Below are 18,717 nucleotides of genomic sequence, written 5' to 3'. Positions count from 1 at the left end.
AAGCAAAGAGAACCCTGACCTGGCTGGCTGCAGACCCCCTCCAACCTAAAGGAACAGGCTGCAGGCTCCTTTCCTCACTCCAAGTTGCCCTATAGACATTCTGCAGGCAAATGGGGGGGGGGTGTCAATCATACCTGATGACAACGATAACACCATCGAAGATGTTGTAGGGGTTCTTGATGTAGCCAAAGGGACCATAAACAAGTAGCTTCAGCAGCATCTCCAGGGCAAAGAGGCTGGTAAAGACGATGTTGCTGATCTCCAGGGCATTGGTAAGCTCCTCGGGCTGCAGGGCAGTGTGAGATGTGAGACAGCATAGCCTGTCCCTGAGTGCCTCAGCCATCCTCCCAAACAGGGGCCCTCAAGGACAGGACCAGGAGCAGAAAGCTTTGGGACAGAGGCTTGGGGAGGGGTGGTAGTATTAGAGGTTTCAGTTCATAGAGAGGATGATGGAGCAAAGGGACTAAGAGGAATTGCACTCAGAAGCTGCCACCAGGAAATCGCAGATTCCTGGGCCTCAGGCTTATCGTAAACTTATGTGGTGGGTTCTGCCCACCTCTTGCTTGTTGCTCTAGTAAGACTAATCTGGTCCAGGCCATCAGCCCAACTCTGGGAAGCTGGCATTGTCAGAGAGAGATTACCGAGGCCTTCTACGCATAGGTAGTCCCACAGCCATATGCAAAGTCACACACACACTGCAATGACACTGTAGACAAGGCAGCCCTCTTGTTGCTACACTGCATCTTTTTTTTTTAATTAATTAATTTTTTTTTTAGTTCAGCTCTAGACTTTTTTTTAAAGAATTTATTTATTTATTCATGAGAATGATAGAAGGAGAGAGAGAAAGAACCAGTCATCACTCTGGTACATGTGCTGCCAGGGATTGAACTTGGGACCTCATGGTTGAGAATCCAATGCTTTATCCACTGTGCCATCTCCTGGACCACTTTGTTTTTATTTCTTTATTTGTGGATTAATGTTTCACTGTTAACAGCAAATATAATAGTTTGTACCTGCATAACATTTCCCAGTATTCCACATAACAATATAACCACCATTAGGTCCTCTGCCATCATGATCCCAGACCTGAACCCCCCCTACCCAAAGTCTTTTACTTTGGTGCACTACACTGCATCCTTGCACGCATGCACACACACAGCTATGCACAAGTGCACGCACACACACACACACACACACACACACACACGCAAACAAAACAAATAACACGTGGACCAACTGAAAAGGGACCTCAAAAAAGTATTGTCATGAACAAGAAAGCATCTGGAGCCATGACCTGAGACCAGAGGAGTGCCTAGGTTAATTCTCAGTCTAGCCTGCCAACTCACTGATATGACCTGCAGCAAGATCTTCAACCTCTCTGGTCACACATAAGACAACAGAAGGAATTCTTTTTCTCGCTGTACTCAGGATCTGGGACTAGGACCAAGGACACATTCTAGAGAGGTCATCAGAACTAACAACAAACACTATCTCATACACTAGTTCAGCTCACTGGTCACCTCATTCCTCTCCATGCATGCATGTGTGTGTCAGTGCACGTGTGTGCGTGAGTGCATGTGTGTGAGGCGCATGTGATTTGTTTTTGGAGCTGGGACACCAGGACTTTACCACTCCAGGTTGCCTTTTTCAGATAGAAAGAAGTCAGAGACACTTGGGGTGGGGTGGGGCATGTAACCACAGCAACAAAGCTCTTCACAGTGGGGTGAGGGAGGGGCTGCAACCTGGCTTGCACATAGCAAAGCAGCCATACTATATAGATGAGCTGCTGTGCCAGCCCTGCTTCTCTTCCTCCTCCTTCTCCTCTCCCTCCTCCTCCTCTTCTCTATAATAGGTGCCTACTTCATGGCTGGCAACACACCAGGTGCTAAAGGAGTTACAAAAACATCCCATCGTGCTCCCTGCCTCTCGGGAGCTCAGCCTCTAGCCAGAAACAAGTTGTACACACACGAAACAGTTGAATAACCACAAGAGGCCTAAGATGCTTTGGTGCCAAAATAAATTATCCAGACAGTAAATCCAGGAGTTTAGGGGAGAGAAGGTGAGGGAGGAGCATACCAGGAAAGCCTTAACCAGGAGGCAGTGCGTGAAATGAGCTCTGAAGGGTGATGGGGTCTCTCTAGGCAAGAGTGGGGAGGAGGCAGCATCTCTGTAGAGCATAAAAAATGAGCCCTTTGGAGAGAAAGGCAGGGGACAGCTATCTCAGTTATCTCTGTTCAGTGAAGCCCACTGCCCATTGGATGGGGTGTCTCAACTATTCAAAGATCCAAGGTTCATAGTAGACACACAAGAAAGTTGAGTTAAATAAATAATTCTATGAGCCCAGCAGACACCTCTCCTGATTACCTGGATGCCTTATCTGGCCAACCGCCCAGATAGTCACCCAAGCAAGGAGCCAAGTACTGAGAAGCACCAAATGTCCCTGAATGGTTCCCCTCCATGTGGCCAGTCTGGATGAGAGAGATGGAAGGAAGGAAGGGCCTTCTGACTGGCAGGTGAGGGGCATTTGGGGGATCAGTGGCTATGCTGATGGCTCAATTGTTGTTGATCTATGTGTGGACTTTTCCCAAAAGTGAAGTGCAGAGCCAGAATCAGCAGGCAGGGCCCAGTTGTCCAGAGTGGGTGACTAAGTCATCCTCGGGTGTGGGGTAGGGGTGGTGGTGGTGATCAGTGAAGCACAGGGCCCATCATTCCAGCAGTCTCTACTATCACTGAATCTTTACTCCCAGGGGCCAGGCAGTGGCGCACCTGGTTAAGCACTCACATTACAGTGTGCAAGGTTCTGGGTTCAAGCCCCTGATCCCCACCTGCAGGAGGAAATCATCAGTGGAGAAGCAGGGCTATAGGTGTCTCTCTGTCTCTCTCCCTCTCTATCTCCCCCTTCCCTCTCAATTTCTCTGTTTCTATCCAATAATATATATATGTGTATATATATACATATATACATATATATGTATTTAAAAGAATGTATTAAAAAATAATCTTTACTTCTGGAGGTGGGACCAAAGGGGCCATTGCTCCTGTCCTAGCAAATGAGGTGACAGACAGGCAAGTGGGGAGAGGGAGAGGCACAGGGGCCAGGATGAGGACAGACAGAACCCAGGGCTCTAATATTTGTGTACCTCATGATCAGCCAAGCTGGCGTTTTCCTGGGTCCCCTCGTGACAGTCGCACTGCAGTCCTTACCGCCTCACTGGGCAGATGAGCAGAGGAGCTCCACATGTTGTGAATAACTGCTTCAAAATCATAGGGCACGAGGGATCAGGGAAGGGGACCCAATGCCACATCACTGTGTCCAAACGTAATCCAGATTCAAATTTAACTTGGACGAGGTGCCTGAGAACCCAGGCTCATGGGTATATGGAATAAATAGCATGCCTCTAATGCGTATAAAATGGTGTCTTGCAGGAACATAGAAGTATGAATAAAGGGCACATTTGATTTGAAAGCAGAGCTGAGGTACACTTGCAGCGGGGTGGCATATACATTGGACCTTTAAAAAAATGCCACAATAAAAACTAATGAAACAGATGCTTTTTTCAGAAATAGTTAAAAGAAGAATAGCTTTGGGGAATCACATAAACAGTGAATTTGAAAGCAAAACAACTACCAAGGTGTGTGTGTGTGTGTGTGTGTGTGTGTGTGTGTTGGGAAGGTGAGAGGAGTGTTCCTATTGCTTCCTAATGTTATCCATGGAGTTTGAATAGTCTGTCCCTGCCAGCTCAAGGACACACACACACACACACACACACACACACTCCACAAACCTGGACACCAAAGAGTTTCAACAGAAGCACAGGACAGTCCCCACCACCCCCCAATCAACCAAGGCGTACATCATCAGTCCTCCTGAGATAGGAAAGTAGCAGTAAATGCCCTAACTGCACCCTGCCAGGAGTTTCAGAACTGCAGTTGTCACTGAACAAGAGAGCTAGGTGTTCTACCAGGACACACACACACCCTACTGTATACACTTACAGACAATGACCTGTCCTTTCCAGGTCCCCTGTTACCCTGTGGCCCATGAGAACAAAGCCTTCCCTCCTCAGACAGCCAGACCTATCCAAGTTACTAAATCAGAGGCTGGGAATGTTCTACAAATGCCGGACAAGGATGCAGAAATGCAATCTTAACCATACGACTGCCCCAGGGACCAGAGCTATGATCATGGCCACTGCAACTACAAGGGGGCAGGAGACAGCCAACTTGTAGCAGTAGCCTCATGGACTGCACTAAGCACCTACCCCCTACCCCCAGAGTCAGTTCCTCCCTGTCTGCACCCGAGCACACGGGAGGGGCATAACCTTCTAGATGGCCAGGAGAACTGAGGCTCCCAGAGTGGGGCATCTGGATGGAGGTCACACCACCCCCCTATAAAGGGGCTGAGCTCAGTCACAGCTCTCTGCATCCTCCCACACTGCTGCTGTCTGCAACACATACACACATACACACACACACACACACACACACACACACACACACGGCAGGTACCAACCTCCTTTGCCTGTCTCTCCCCTGTGGGTAGGAAGCCCTTTGTCAGGTCTGGGCTGTGCCTCCCACCTGCTCACAGATACTGGGACCCAATGGGGGTTTCAGTGAGTTGAAGCTAGGCAGCCTGGGCTCCCCCATGCCCTCCAGATGCCCCAACTCTCCTTTGTACTGATGCTCACTGCAAATCTCCTACCTTCCAACACTTCCTTGACCTCAGCCTGGCACCCTGGAGCAGCTGTGGTCCCCAGTAAGCCACACAGTGCTTTCCAGCACCAGGGCTTCCCTGAAATTCATCAGCACCTCTGCCAAACAGCCCTTAAAGTAGCCACTATGTGAAGAACTCCAGCCATAGAAAGGTGGGCTTAACCCCAAATATAAGAGTCTGCTGACTCTGAGACACACTACTGTGTGACCTTGAGAAAGTCTGTTAATCTCTCTGACCTCTTCTGCTCACCAGAACAACAGAATGTTATAGTGAGGCTGCTCTGCAGAACACGGGAGCCATGCCGTGTAAAAGCAGCCAGCCAGAACCATGCTCAGGTGGCCCCGGAAGCACTGACAGCCTTGAGTAGGGCAACATCATGCCTGCAAGGCTGCAACTAAGCACCATGCTGAGGGCAAACACCAGGGACGTCCTCACAGCCCAAATGCAGCTGAGGTCAGTGGGCCAGCAGAGAGGGAGAGATGGGAGGACGCCTACAGAGGGCAGGGCCAGCTGGGGGTGGCAAGAGCAAAGCTGCAGAGTAAAGACCAAGCAAGCTATACTCAGTGACCAAGAATCAAGTGGAGGCCTGAGCCAGAGGGTATGGGTTCTTAGGGCATCAGGGCTGTCTGTAAGGTGAGCAGACTGACCCCAGGCTGAATGGCCACCATTCAGTCTGGATTTGCCTCTGCCTGGCATGTCATCATGGAAGCTTCTGAGGGGAGGGACAAGCTGTGCAAATGTGGTGTATTAAGAAGATTAATCTGGTTGCAGTGGTGGCCATGTGAGGATGTTTCAGAGATGGGGAGACAGAGGCCAATTAGGGAACACTGCAGCCATCCAGGCAGGAGGCCTGGGCACAGGGTCCATAGACGGTGACATTCCTCCTTGTGGCTGAGCCAGCTAGGTAGAATGGAGCTGGAAGTTTGGACCAGTCACCCCAGCCAGGCCCTAGCATGCCCATCTCCTCGGTCCCACCTGTACCAGGGACCCTGAAAGCTTTGTGTCCCAATCCTGACTCCTTCTCTTATCTCAGCTTTGGAATGTCCTGTGGTGTGTGTGGGGGTGGGTGGTTGTAGGGGCACAGTGGAAGGACGAGGCCACTGGGTCGCAAAGAGGTGAGTTAGGAGTCATCAGGAGGGCGAGAGCTTCTGGGAAGTCCTGCAGGCCTGCTCTTTGCTGGCCTGGGAGCTCTCCAGCTTGGAATTTTGCCTCTTGAGCTTATCTCCTACCAGTCCCTTGTGCTACTGGGCCCTCAGTTAGTCAGTGTACCAATAGCGCCTCTTAGCCAGGGGCAAAGTAAGGGCTGGCTTTGTCGTCATCTAGTCCCCACTCACATACCACCCACCACCAAGCTCCCTGAGGCCCCTTCATATAAACACACAAGCTAAGTAGACTTGTACACAGCCAAACCAAAGCCTGTACAGGCTAAAATTCTGTGAGTGCAGTCTAGCTTTCAGTCACCACAATAACTTCTCTGCTCTCAAGTCTCAGATGTGACAGGCTGCCTCACCACTCCAGGTCTTGCTGCAGCTGTGCAATGCTGGAGTCCCCAGCCTGGGCTGACTGGAAAGGGAGACACTGCTGGGGGTCTGAGGCTGCTCCAGGTTTCCACACACAGTCTCTGTTGCTGGCTACCACTTCCCCCAGGAGCTGTCCCCATGCCTTTTCTCTCATCTTCACTCCCAACCTGGCTCCCTCCCTCCCTGCACCTCCCCCAGCCTTGTTCCTCCCCTCTAGAAAGTCTTCAATTGGTACCTCCAACTCATCCTGCCCCAGGGCTTCCCTGGGTCAAGGTCTTTCATTACTGGCTTCCCTCGCTTCTTCACTCCCTCCCCTAGCATATCCCTATCCCCTGGCTAAAAGTAAGAACCTTCTGCAAGAATCCAGGATGTTTCATCCTTGAACCCTGGGCCAAGGGGCTCCACCCCTGCAAGAAAACTCGTCCCAACCACTGCCACCCCCCCCCAGGGGTGGGGGCAGCTTCAGCAACACCCCACCCCAGCCTGCATCCACCATCTTCTCTTGTAACCTTTCTTCCCTTGGATCAACATTCCTTAGCGTTAAGGCTGGACCCACTCCCTTCCCTTAGCCCCCCCACTTCTGCCAACTCCCCCCCTTCCCACCTCTCCAGCTGTCACTGGGGTGTAGACAACACTGAACAATCTCCCTCCAGGCTCCGGCTCCTCTCATCGAGGCTGGCCTCATTGCCGGCCCTCCAGCATGGCCTCTGGCCAGCTCAAACTCAGCACATCCAAAACAAATCCTCTCCTTCCCCTCCCCAACACACCCCTTCCCGACCTTCGGGCTCCAGCATGCCCAGGGCTCTGTCCTGGAACCTGGTGTTATCTAGGATCCGTGCTGCCCTGCATCCTCTAGCAGAAGGTGCCGGGCCCACAGGCTCTGCCAACAGAAGTGCAGCCCTCCTGGTCCTTGGCCCCCTCACACACACACACACACACACACACACACACACACACACACACACACATACACTGCTGCCACCACCACCGCCACACTTGGGGCCACCTTATCTCTGATCTGAAGGACAGAAATAATCCCTGGGATCCTCTCTTAGCCCAGCACATCTACCAGGAGCTCCTGCTTCCTTCAGCAAAGCTTGACATATGCCACTCCTGCCCAGACACCTCGGTTGGGGGAGGGGATAAGGGGGACATATGACTGACTTTTAAGTATCCCAGGCCACCTTGTGTGTTTTCAGGCCATCCTGCCAGAACTCACCCCAATTCCTTCACCTGGGCCTCTCCACACTGAGTCTCAGTGCCAACCTGCTTATCTTTCAGGCCCCTCTCAAGAGTCACCTCCTTTGTGTACTATGACTGTTCCTCTTCTGTCCCCAGAAGCTACCCTGATGGCCTTTAACATAATCACAAAGGAAGCAGATGGGTTCTCACTAGGGTCTGTTTCTTGAGTGCTTCTGGCTCTGGCCCTCACCCCCTGTCAGTATTATTCTAGCTCAGTGTGCTGGGCACAGGAAGTGCTCTTTGATTTTTTGTTGTTGTTGTTTGTTTGTTTGTTTGTTTGGGGATGAGATAGCTAGAACCAGAGTATGCTTGGAGGAGGATGTATGTATACCCCTTGGTCCACCATCTCCAACATCATATCTTACTTCCTCGCATATCTGGAGGCCCTTTGAAAGTCTGTGGCTAAGGCAGCTACAGACAGATCATTCCTTTGAAGTCCTGCTGGGGGTGGGGGCAGGCTCACTCAGTAGAACACACATTATCATGCACAAGGACTTGGGTTCAAGTCCTCCAGTCCCCCACCTGCAGGGGAGCAAGCATCAAGAACAGTGGAGCTGTGCGACAGGTGTCTCACCTTCTTTGTCTCTTACTTCCTCTCTATCCCTCATCCTTTACAAAAAATTAAATTAATAATAGGTGACTGGGAATAGTAGAGTTGTGCAGGCACTGAACCTCAGTGATGACCTTGGGAACAACAACAACAAAAAGTCATGCTCAGCCCACAGCCTCACAGCCAAGGCTCCTCTGCCTAGAGACTCAAGGACTCCTGGGAGGTGGGAGGCCCAAGTGACAGGCTCAGTGGGAAATATCCACAAACCCTGACCTCCACAGCCATGGTGGCTGGGTGTCTGCGAATGTGTGCCTTTTCAAGGGAGGAAGGTCCCAACCTCCAGGAGCTGCCAAAACGGGTCTGAGGATCCCCTCAGAAATGAAAAGGAGGTATACCTGGACTCACCCTAAACCCTACCCTCCACCCTAACCCCCACTCTCAACCCCCACCCCTCATTTCCCTCTCCTTGAGCATTCAACCTCATTCACTTATAAATAGAAACCCTCTCTGGACATGGATTGAGAGTGACAGGATGGGCCCAGAGTCTGAGCAGTAAGCAGACCCACCACCTGCCAGGTCCTCTCTGGGTATGAACCCTCCCTCTTTCCCTCAATCTCCTGGATCTCAGGAGGCCATAGGCTACATGCCCCTCCCCATCTTCCCATGTGCTGCTGTCCCTCTTCCCAAATAGGGGGTAGCACTTGCCCTCACCACAGCCAAGAAGAGGGTGATGGGAAGCTCCCATATCCCCTAGGACCCCACCCACACACCCTCCCCTCTTCCTGGAACTAGGCACCAAGTGGCATTCTCTCCAGCAGGCAGCCTGGTCTGCTCCTGCATCAGCACTCCCAACCCAGGCAGACTTAAAAGTCACCTGTCCTGCCTGATCCCTCCCAAAATTCAACAAGGGGTTGAATTCTGTAGATTCAGCCACCAGCTAGCTCTGCCCCATCTCTCTTCTGTACCTCCAGAGACAGGGATGCAGTGTGAAGTGCTTTCTGCTTCCCCACCCCCACCCCACTCATCATTAACCTGCTTAAAACCTCTTTCTCTCCCTCCCTCTCACTCTCTCCCTCCTTTTCTCTCTTTCTTCCCTCTCTCTCTCTCTGTGTATGTGTGTGTACAGTTCACCTGGAAGAGTGTGCATTAGGCTCCAGGTTCAAACCCTGATACCACATGGGAACACCACAGCACTGGGGGAAGCTCCACAGATGGCAGAGCCATGCTGTAGTATCTCACCTTTCTCTGTCTCTCTGAAAAAAAATTTAAAAAGGGGTTGGATGGTGACTTACATGGTAGAGTACACATATTATCATGTGCGAGGACCCAGGTTCAGGCCTCCGGTCTTCACCTGCAGAGCCCCAGCCCCACAGATATAAGAGATAGATGGAAATAAAGAAAGATAGCCACACCACTGCTCCACTGCTTATGAATCTTCCCCCCCTTGCAGGTGTGGACCTGGGGCTTCACAGGAGGTGGGACAGTACTGTAAGTGGCTCTCCTCTGTCTAGTTCTGTCTCTCACCCTTTCAAAGAAGAGAAAAGAAAGGAAAAGAAAGAAAAAATAATGTGATTGGGAACACTGAAGTCATTGTGCAGGCACTGAGCCCCAGCAATAAGCCTGGTGGAAATAAAATTAAAAAAAGAAGAAGTCAATTTGGAGGCAGTAGAATCATGCCTGTACAGAACCCAGGAATTACAAAAATATTAATAATAGGGAGTCGGGTGGTAGCACAGTGGATTAAGCACACGTGGTACAAAGTGCAAGGTCTGGCATAAAGATCCCGGTTCAAGACCCCGGCTCCCCACCTGCAGGGGGTCACTTCACAGGTGGTGAAGCAGGTCTGCAGGTGTCTATCTTTCTCTCCCCCTCTCTGTCTTCCCCTCCTCTCTCCATTTCTCTCTTTCCTATCTAACAGCGACGACATCAATAATAACAACAATAACTACAACAACAATAAAAAACAAGGGCAACAAAAGGGAAAAATAAATAAATAAAATATAATGTTTTAATATTAATAATAAAAAAGATAAAGTCTTGTATTTATGAGCAGGAAGTATGAGGTCCTAAGTTCTACTCCTGGTGATGCATGTACCAGAATGGTACTCTGCTTCTCTTTAACCAATGAATAAATCTAAAAATCTTTTGCTGAGAATTCATCACATCCAGGATAAAAATTCAAATTCACCCCACACCTATGGACATATAATCTTTGATAAGGGAGCCCAAAATATTAAATGGAAGAAGGAGGCTCTCTTCAATAAATGGTGCTGGGAAAACTGGGTTGAAACATGCAGAAGAATGAAATTGAACCACCTTATCTCACCAGAAACAAAAGTCAACTCCACGTGGATCAAGGACCTGGATGTTAGACCAGAAATTATCAAATACTCAGAGGAAAACATTAGTGGAACACTTTGCCAACTAAACCTCAAGGACATCTTTGATGAAACAAACCCAATTGCAAGGAAGACTAAAGCAGAAACAAACCAATGGGACTACATGAAATTGAAAAGCTTCTGCACAGCCAAAGAAACTATCACACAAACCAAAAGACCCCTCACAGAATGGGAGAAGATCTTCACATGCCATACATCAGACAAGAGACTAATCACCAGAATATACAAAGAACTCAGCAAACTTAGCACCAAAAAAGCAAATGACCCCATCCAAAAATGGGCAGAGGATATGAACAAAACATTCACTTCAGAGGAGATCCAAAAGGCTAACAAACATATGAAAAACTGCTCCAGGTCGCTGATTGTCAGGGAAATGCAAATAAAGACAACATTAAGATACCACCTCACTCCTGTGAGAATGGCATACATCAAAAAGGACAGCAGCAACAAATGCTGGAGAGGCTGTGGAGACAGAGGAACCCTTCTGCACTGCTGGTGGGAATGTAAATTGGTTCAGCCTCTCTGGAGAGCAGTCTGGAGAACTCTCACAAGGCTAGACATGGACCTTAAACATGACCCAGTAATTCCTCTCCTGGGGATATACTCCAAGGATTCCATAATCCCCAATCAAAAAGATATGTGTACTCCTATGTTCATAGCAGCACAATTCATAATAGCCAAAACCTGGAAGCAACCCAGGTGCCCAATAACAGATGAATGGCTGAGAAAGCTGTGGTATATATACACAATGGAATACTATGCAGCTACTAAGAACAATGAACCTACCTTCTCTGACCCATCTTGGATGGACCTAGAAGGAATTATGTTAAGTGAGCTAAGTCAGAAAGATAAAGATGAGTATGGGATGATCCCACTCATCAACAGAATTTGAGAAAGAAAGGGAAACTAAAAGCAGGACCTGACTAAATTGAGAGTAGGGTACCAAAGTAAAAACCCTGTGGTGAGGGGGAGGGTGGACATTCAGCTTCCCGGGGTGGCGGGAGTGGGGTGGGGTGGAATGGGACACAGTCTTTTGGTGGTGGGAATGGTGTTTATGTACACTCCTATTAAAGTGTAGTCATATAAATCACTATTTAATTAATATGAGAGGGGAAAAATTGTATGTCTCGAGCTTTTAAAAACACAGACTGAGTCTTTTTAATGCATAGGCTGAGTCTTTGATATGTGGACTCTCTCAAAAGCCTAGACCAGGTAGAACAGAAGCAACTGGTGGCACAGCTATATACAAGATGTTGGGTATTATACAACAAAACTTAACAAAGGGACTTTTCAAAGTTAACCTAATTGCCAAATAATGTGACGATAACAATAACTATCCATTGTCTTCTTGAACCCCAAGACAGCAGGAACCTCACATTTCCACTATAGAGCCTATATTTCCCCCAGTCCTGGAACCTTAGGGTGGGGCCCACTTTCCTGCATGCTTCTCTCAATGCATACCAAATAATATTGCACCTGCTGATCGCAACCTAATCAGTGCAACAAGTGCCACCCCAGCATGCTTCACTTCAGACTGTGTCCAGAGACTTCAGGTGTGGAATGACAACCCTTCAGCTTCATCACTCGGGTGAGACCTTTCCTTTCATAGTATTCTCTAATCCCATTCCAGGTGACTCACTTCCTATCAAAGTCCCAAAACCTAGATATGGACCAGGTCCCCTGAGATAGAGTATATGTTCACATGTATCCATAAACTAGGGCAAAATATATACCTGAAAGCAGAAGTACACAACAGTCTGCAGTAAGTACCCCCCAACACTTCATCTGCACTATTTCAGCCTTTAGGTCCATAATTAGTTCAACAATTTGTTTGGCTTTGTATGTTAACTCTTTTTTCAGCCACCAGGTTCCAGAGGCCAGCAGGATGCCGACCAGACTTCCCTGGACTGATGACCCCACCAATGTGTCCTGGAGCTCTGCTTCCCCAGAGACCTACCTTACTAGGGAAAGAGAGAAGCAGACTGGAAGTATGCATCGACCAGTCAATGCCCATGTTCATCGAGGAAGCAATTACAGAAGCCAGACCTTCCACCTTCTGTAACCCACAACGACCCTGGGTCCATACTTCCAGAGGGATAGAGAATGGGAAAGCTATCAGGGGAGGTGATGGGATATGGAGATCGGGTGGTGGGAATTGTGTGGAGTTGCACCCCTCCTATCCTATGGTTTTGTTAATGTCTCCTTTCTTAAATAATTAAATAATTAAAAAATTCAAACTCATTCTTATGTCTGTCAGATTCTGATTTTAATGTTTTTCCAGACTCATCTCTTGTCACTTGTCCATCCCAAGCCTGCCCAGAGCCCTCACTCTGAACACCTTACAAATCTTTGTCACTCTCTCAGCTTGAGAATCTGGGATCTCTGCCCTCTCCATACTCTGTCTACCCTACACCTTTCTCTGCCAACATCCCACTTTTCCTCCCAAGTCAGCCTCAGCTCACACCACTCAGTTCTCTGAGTCCTCTCCCCAGTCTGGATGTGGGGAGGATTCCTCCAGGTATCTCTCCTTCACGTACAGTCCATCACACCAACCTGACTATTGAGCTCTCTGACTGGAGGGCCGTGTCCACAGTCATCATGCACTGGCTTCAGAGCCCAGCAGTGCACACCCCTTCCCAGCTCCACACTCAGTGACATCATGTCGGTTGCTTGAAAACAGCCATAGTGGGAGCACTGACACCATGGAAATTGGCAGATGCTCAAACAACACAAATCAGGACTTTTTTCTTTTAAGAGCTAGCTGTTAAACATTTATCAGCATGCCACTGTTTAAGCTTAACTCTGATGCACAAAAACTGTGTAGGACGGAAAGAAGGCAGGAAGGAAGGAAGGAAGGAAGGAAGGAAGGAAGGAAGGAAGGAAGGGAGGAAAGAAGGAAGGAAGGGAGGGAGAGGAGGAGGGAGGAGATGAGGGAGGGAGGAAAGTTGGTGGATGGATGGGTAGATGATTCACAGAACTCCGGGTTTTAGGTACTGTCCCTTAGTGGATGGAGTACACACATATTTTGATCATGCTTCCTACCTTGTCACATTCTTGCTCCCTCCTCAGTGTCCCTGTCTCCTTATCCTCCTCCCCAGTCCCTCTGGAAAAACCAGTCCTGCTAATTCTACACCAGCTGGACAGTTATGGGGGAGGGGGTGCTGTGGTCAGTATGGGGCTACCTTGGGTAGGCTGGGGCCTGACAAAAGGGCTATTTCCACAGTCAAGAGGTTGGTGGTGAGTAGCCAAAGGGACTGGAGAACTGAATGATGGGTAAAGCAGGTGACAGTGGGGGAGGACAGGGCCTAGGAAGGGCAGCAGCCAGGGACCGAGAAGAGAAGGTTGTGGTTCTTTCCCCAGGAAGCAGCAGCAACATCCTCTCTACCCCAATCTGATCAATACCCCCGATCAATGGACACAATCGCTTCATTATGGACACTGCAAGGAGCTCTGAGCTCTGGCTTGCCATCTCTCTCAGCTCTGCTGGCTGGCCCCTCACTGTCTCTCCTCAGCCCAGCTCCATCTGAGTCTCTGTCACCCTCACTCCTGCCTGTCTCTATCCTCACTTGCATCTGAGTCTCTGGCTTCTACCCCTCTATGCATTTGCCCCCCTTTCCTCCACCCTGATTGCCCATCTTCCCTCTAACTCTCTGTTCTTCTGTCTCTCCAGCTTCAGATCTGACTCCCTCTCTGCTCCCTGAACCTCCATATTTCCTTCCCATCTCCTCTCCTCTGTCTCTGTCTCCATGTTGTACTCCTATCTATACCCTCTCTGTCTCCACCTCTGTCTCTCCCATCCCCACATCAACTTTGCCCACTCTGGCTCTGGAGCCAAACTATGGGGCATTCATTCTGCAGTGCCTGCAATCACAGGACTCGCCTGCCACATGGCACCAAGCCTGACCTGGCCTGCAAGGGACCCTCACTCATCCTGTCACCCACTGAGACAAACCCCTCCTTGAAGCAGACATGGTGCCACCACTGAGTGATCCCTTACTGCTGCTGGGGGAGGGATTTGGGATGGGGAATCTTTACTTTGGCACTTGGGCAGGGAGATGCTGTAGGAACCCCGATAGATCATTTTTACTTCTCTCCCAAAGGAGGTCTTCCTTGTCATCTGAAAACTCTCTCACTGCACCTTCATCTTCCTTGGTCTCTGTGACTCAGCTTCTTCCCACCTCAGTTAAAGCCGACACTAGCTGCATCCCACCAGGCAGAGACTGCCAGGCATACTCCACTGTAGGATCCATGAAGGAGAGACATTTAACCCCTGATAAGAACTGAGGTGAGGGTAAAGAGAATGAGGCTCAGGCTCCCAGAGCTAAGGTGAAGAGGAGTCTGAGAAAGGACCACCACCTGCCCCCCCCCACCGCCGCCACCATCCTGGGGGGCAGATCACCTCTCCCTGGGAGGCTGGCTGAGCATACTTAGGCATACACACCCACGCCCCAAGCGCCCAGACACAACACTCCCACCACATACTCACATGCCCCCCCTGCTGGCACAGCAGCCGGTATCCTGCCCCCAAAACCACACCTCCATAGTGAGGAGATAAGCTGGGCAGGGGTGTGGAAGGACTGAGCCAAAGAGGAAGAGGAAGGGGCACCAACAAGGTGCAGTAGTGATAGGGGCAGGGGTTGGTGCACTGGGCAGCAAGACAAGGAAGCTGAGGTCCAAGTTCATACAGCAGGTGCAAAGGTCATCAAAGTGGGAGGAAGGGGTTTCTGATGCCCTTGGAATCCAAACAATCTCATGCTGGCTATTGCCAGAGCCCCTGTGTTGCTCCCTCCCACTGAGCCCAGGTAAAACCCACCCCATGTGCTCTCTCTCTCTCTTTTTATGTTTTTAAAATTTTTTATCTTTATTTTTTAAACAAAAATTTATTTTTTAAATAATTTTTATTTATTCCCTTTTGTTGCCCTTGTTGTTGTTGTTTTTATTGTTGTAGTTATTGTTGTTGTTACTGATGTTGTTGTTGTTGGATAGGACAGAGAGAAATGGGGAGAGGAGGGGAAGACAGAGAGGGGGAGAGAAAGAGACACCTGCAGACCTGCTTCACCGCCTGTGAAGTGACTCCCCTGCAGGTGGGGAGCTGGAGGCTCTAACCGGGATCCTTATGCCGGTCTTTGTGCTTTGCATCACGTTTGCTTAACCCACTGCGCTACTGCCCGACTCCCCCAACTCCCTTTTTTATCTTTATTTATTTATTGGATAGAAACAGCCAGAAATTGAGAGGGAAGCGGGTGATAGAAAGGGAGAGAGATAGAGAGAGACACCTGCAGCCCTGCTTCACCACTCGCGAAGCTTTCCCTTTGCAGGTGAGGACTGGGGGCTCGAACCCAGGTCCCTGAGTACTGTAATGTGTCCACTCAACCAGGTGTGCCACCCCCCCTCTCTCTTCACCTCTTATCTGGCTGGCAGTGCATACATTATCCTTACCCCAACACCACCACACACACATACTTCACATTCTACCAGGCCAGGGAAGCTCAGTCTCAATTCTGTACCAGTCAGTGTCAGGTCCCAGTGTCCCTGTCCTCTCCCCAAGCTCCAGGAAGGGGAGAGCCCCCAGCACAGCACTGGCCTGCTGACCTCCCTCCTCTTCCCAGAGTCTAGGGGTGGCAGTCTGGGAGGGACATACACGGGACACCTAGAAACCAAAGAGAATGAAACAAATCTACAGGAACCCAGATCCAGCTTTGAGGCCAAATGGTACCCTCTCTGTCCCCTAACCAGTGGGGGACAGGGGTCACTGGGGTACCCTTAGTCACCCTTTCTGTCCCTGCATAGCTGGGAGAGTGAGAACAGCCCCTTCCGTTCCTCCCAGATTCCAGCACTTGCAAGCATCAGCCCCACAAAACAAGCCTGCTCCCTCTTCCACATGACAGCCCTTCAAATATTTGAAGACAGCTCTCCTGTCCCTGCTGAGTCTCCTCTTCTCCTGACTAAACACACCAGTTCTTAGAACCATTCCTCAAATGCTATGGTTTCAAGTTCCCTTGCCATGCTGGGCGCTCTCATCTGCTCCGCCAGCTCCCAGAAAGGCTCCCAGCACCCGGGCTAGGACAAGAGCACCCCCACCTACCCTCACAGGCACATGACAAGCACACAGCTACCAGTCCTGCCCTTCTCAGCCCTGATCCCTCCAGCTTCCAGTCGTTCACATCCTAATCCTGAGTCAGGTAAATGCTGGGGGTGTGGAGAAACTCTAAGGATCGCCCCACAACTCCCTTGTCTTTTTTTTTTTCTTTTTCTATTTCTTCTCCAAAGATCTGAATCTTGTCCAGTGGCTTGTCCCTCCAAAAAGACCTTGCCTACCAATAAGGTTCATCACTCATTTACATCCTTCAAAGTCTACCTCCTCTGAGAAGCCTTCCCAGATAGAACATGACCAACTCAGATCCTGGCCCAGCTCTGACAACCTCCATGCTCAGTGTGATCTTTGAGGCTTTTCACCCTCCTAGGGGTCTCCCATGCACCACCTCATCTCCCTCCTGTTAAGCAAGCTAGTAGCCCTCAACAAAACTGAACACAAGGATAGGAGGGAAGGGTGGCAGAGGGTCCCCAGCCCCAGGGTAGAAGCAGCCAGCAGGAAGCCTGCCCCTACCTGCTCGTGGTATTCGATGCCCATGCTGAGCGTGTTGACCAAGATAGCAATCATGATGCCCCGGCCAAAATACTTGCTGTCCACGATCTTCCGGAAGGTGTCGCAGATCAGCCTCCAGAAGGCCAGCACAGAGTTGGGCTCAGCATCCGACCCTGCACTCTGTCGGCGCTGGCTGTGGGGGTCCCGGAGGTCACCATGCTGGGCATCCTGTGTGAACTCATAAACTGCCTCGCTGTCTGAGTCCAGCATCTCAGGCCCGGTGGGCTCCAACTCCCTGGCCCCAGCCCGGGCACAGTAAGGGCAGTTGTCAGGGCCACTGTCTGCCCTCAAGCAAGGGCTGGAGATCTTGCAAGAGCTTTGGCAGGTGCCTGAGACAGGAGGGGAGAGGTTAGCAGTTCTGGGGTTTCTTACTTGGGGTGGCCCTTCTCACAAAGTGCACAGAAAATGACAGGGGACTTCGGGATAATGATGGAGTGCCAGTTACTGAGTGAGACAAAGGGCGTAGTGCCCTGCATCCATCATGGCCAGTCCTGAGTCACAGATACCCCCAAATGCCAGCATCATCCCAGTGACTGACTGACATACTGCTGGGCACCCTAGGGACCAGTAGGTGGCCTGATGACCTCTAAGGTCCCTTGAGCTCCCACATCCAAAGAACCTCCAAAGAGCCCAGACCATCCCTCCTCCCCAGGGCAGCCAGTTCTCCTTCAACACTGCTTCAAGCAGCATTTTCCAAGGGATCTTAACACACACACATTATATGTGCATATGTACACTACATACATACCTGTATACACACACACACACACACACACAGTGTGCATGTGACACTCTGCACACCATGCATGCACAGCCAGGAATGTGCATGTCATATAATGCACAAGTGCATGAAAAGGGCAGTACCCCTCTGCACACACACAGGCACCTCCACATATCACACTCGCATGCACACAGAGACAGCAGGTGTGTGTAGGCACACGGGTAGGCCACCATGCACACATACAATAAATGTGTAGAGTGGCCTGCAGAGACACTGATGTCCACTTCAGTCCCGCTCTGATCACAGAATATGTTGGGCGGTAGCACAGTGGGTTTAAGCGCATGAGGTGCAAAGCACAAGGACTGGCTTAAGGATCTTGGTTTGAGCCCCCAGCTCCCCACCTGCAGGGGAGTCGCTTCACAGGTGGTGAAAGAGGTCTGCAGGTGTCTTTCTCTCCACCTCTCTGTCTTGCCCTCCTCTCTCCATTTCTCTCTGTCCTATCCAACAACAACAACACCAATAACAACAACAACAATAATAACTACAACAAGAAGACAACAAGGGCAACAAAAGGAAAAATAAATAAATAAATATTAAAAAGATAAAAAAGAGGGAGTCGGGTGGTAGCGCAGTGGATTAAGTGCACTTGGCCTAAACGCAAGGACCAGAATAAAGATCCTGGTTCGAGCCCCCGGCTCCCCACCTGCAGGGAAGTCACTTCACAAGTGGTGAAGCAGGTCTGCAGGTGTCTGTCTTTCTCTCCCCCTCTCTGTCTTCCTCTCCTCTCTCCATTTCTCTCTGTCCTATCTAACAATGATGACATCAATAACAACAACAATAACTACAACAACAATAAAAAGAAAACAAGGGCAACAAAAGGGAAAATAAATATAAAAAAATAAATTAAAAAAAAAAAAGAAAACTC

The 18,717-nt window shown here is 49.9% G+C and overlaps 1 protein-coding gene across 18 annotated transcripts in view; it reads right to left on the bottom strand.

The window, feature by feature from the left end:
• CACNA1G (calcium voltage-gated channel subunit alpha1 G) overlaps positions 1 to 18,717 on the bottom strand; it is a 69,617-nt gene that overhangs the window by 35,333 nt on the left and 15,567 nt on the right. For all 18 annotated transcript variants that reach the window (XM_060203737.1, XM_060203738.1, XM_060203739.1 and 15 more), the window contains exons 9-10: positions 17,033 to 17,400; positions 135 to 286 (exon numbers count right to left, since the gene is read on the bottom strand). In XM_060203737.1, coding sequence (XP_060059720.1) covers positions 135 to 286; positions 17,033 to 17,400 — 520 coding nt within the window. The remainder of the gene's footprint in view (positions 1 to 134; positions 287 to 17,032; positions 17,401 to 18,717) is intronic.

The sequence above is a fragment of the Erinaceus europaeus genome, chromosome 12, assembly GCF_950295315.1.
Source record: "Erinaceus europaeus chromosome 12, mEriEur2.1, whole genome shotgun sequence".
In the NCBI taxonomy this organism is placed as follows: domain Eukaryota; kingdom Metazoa; phylum Chordata; class Mammalia; order Eulipotyphla; family Erinaceidae; genus Erinaceus; species Erinaceus europaeus.
This window is presented reverse-complemented; position numbering and strand designations above follow the sequence as displayed.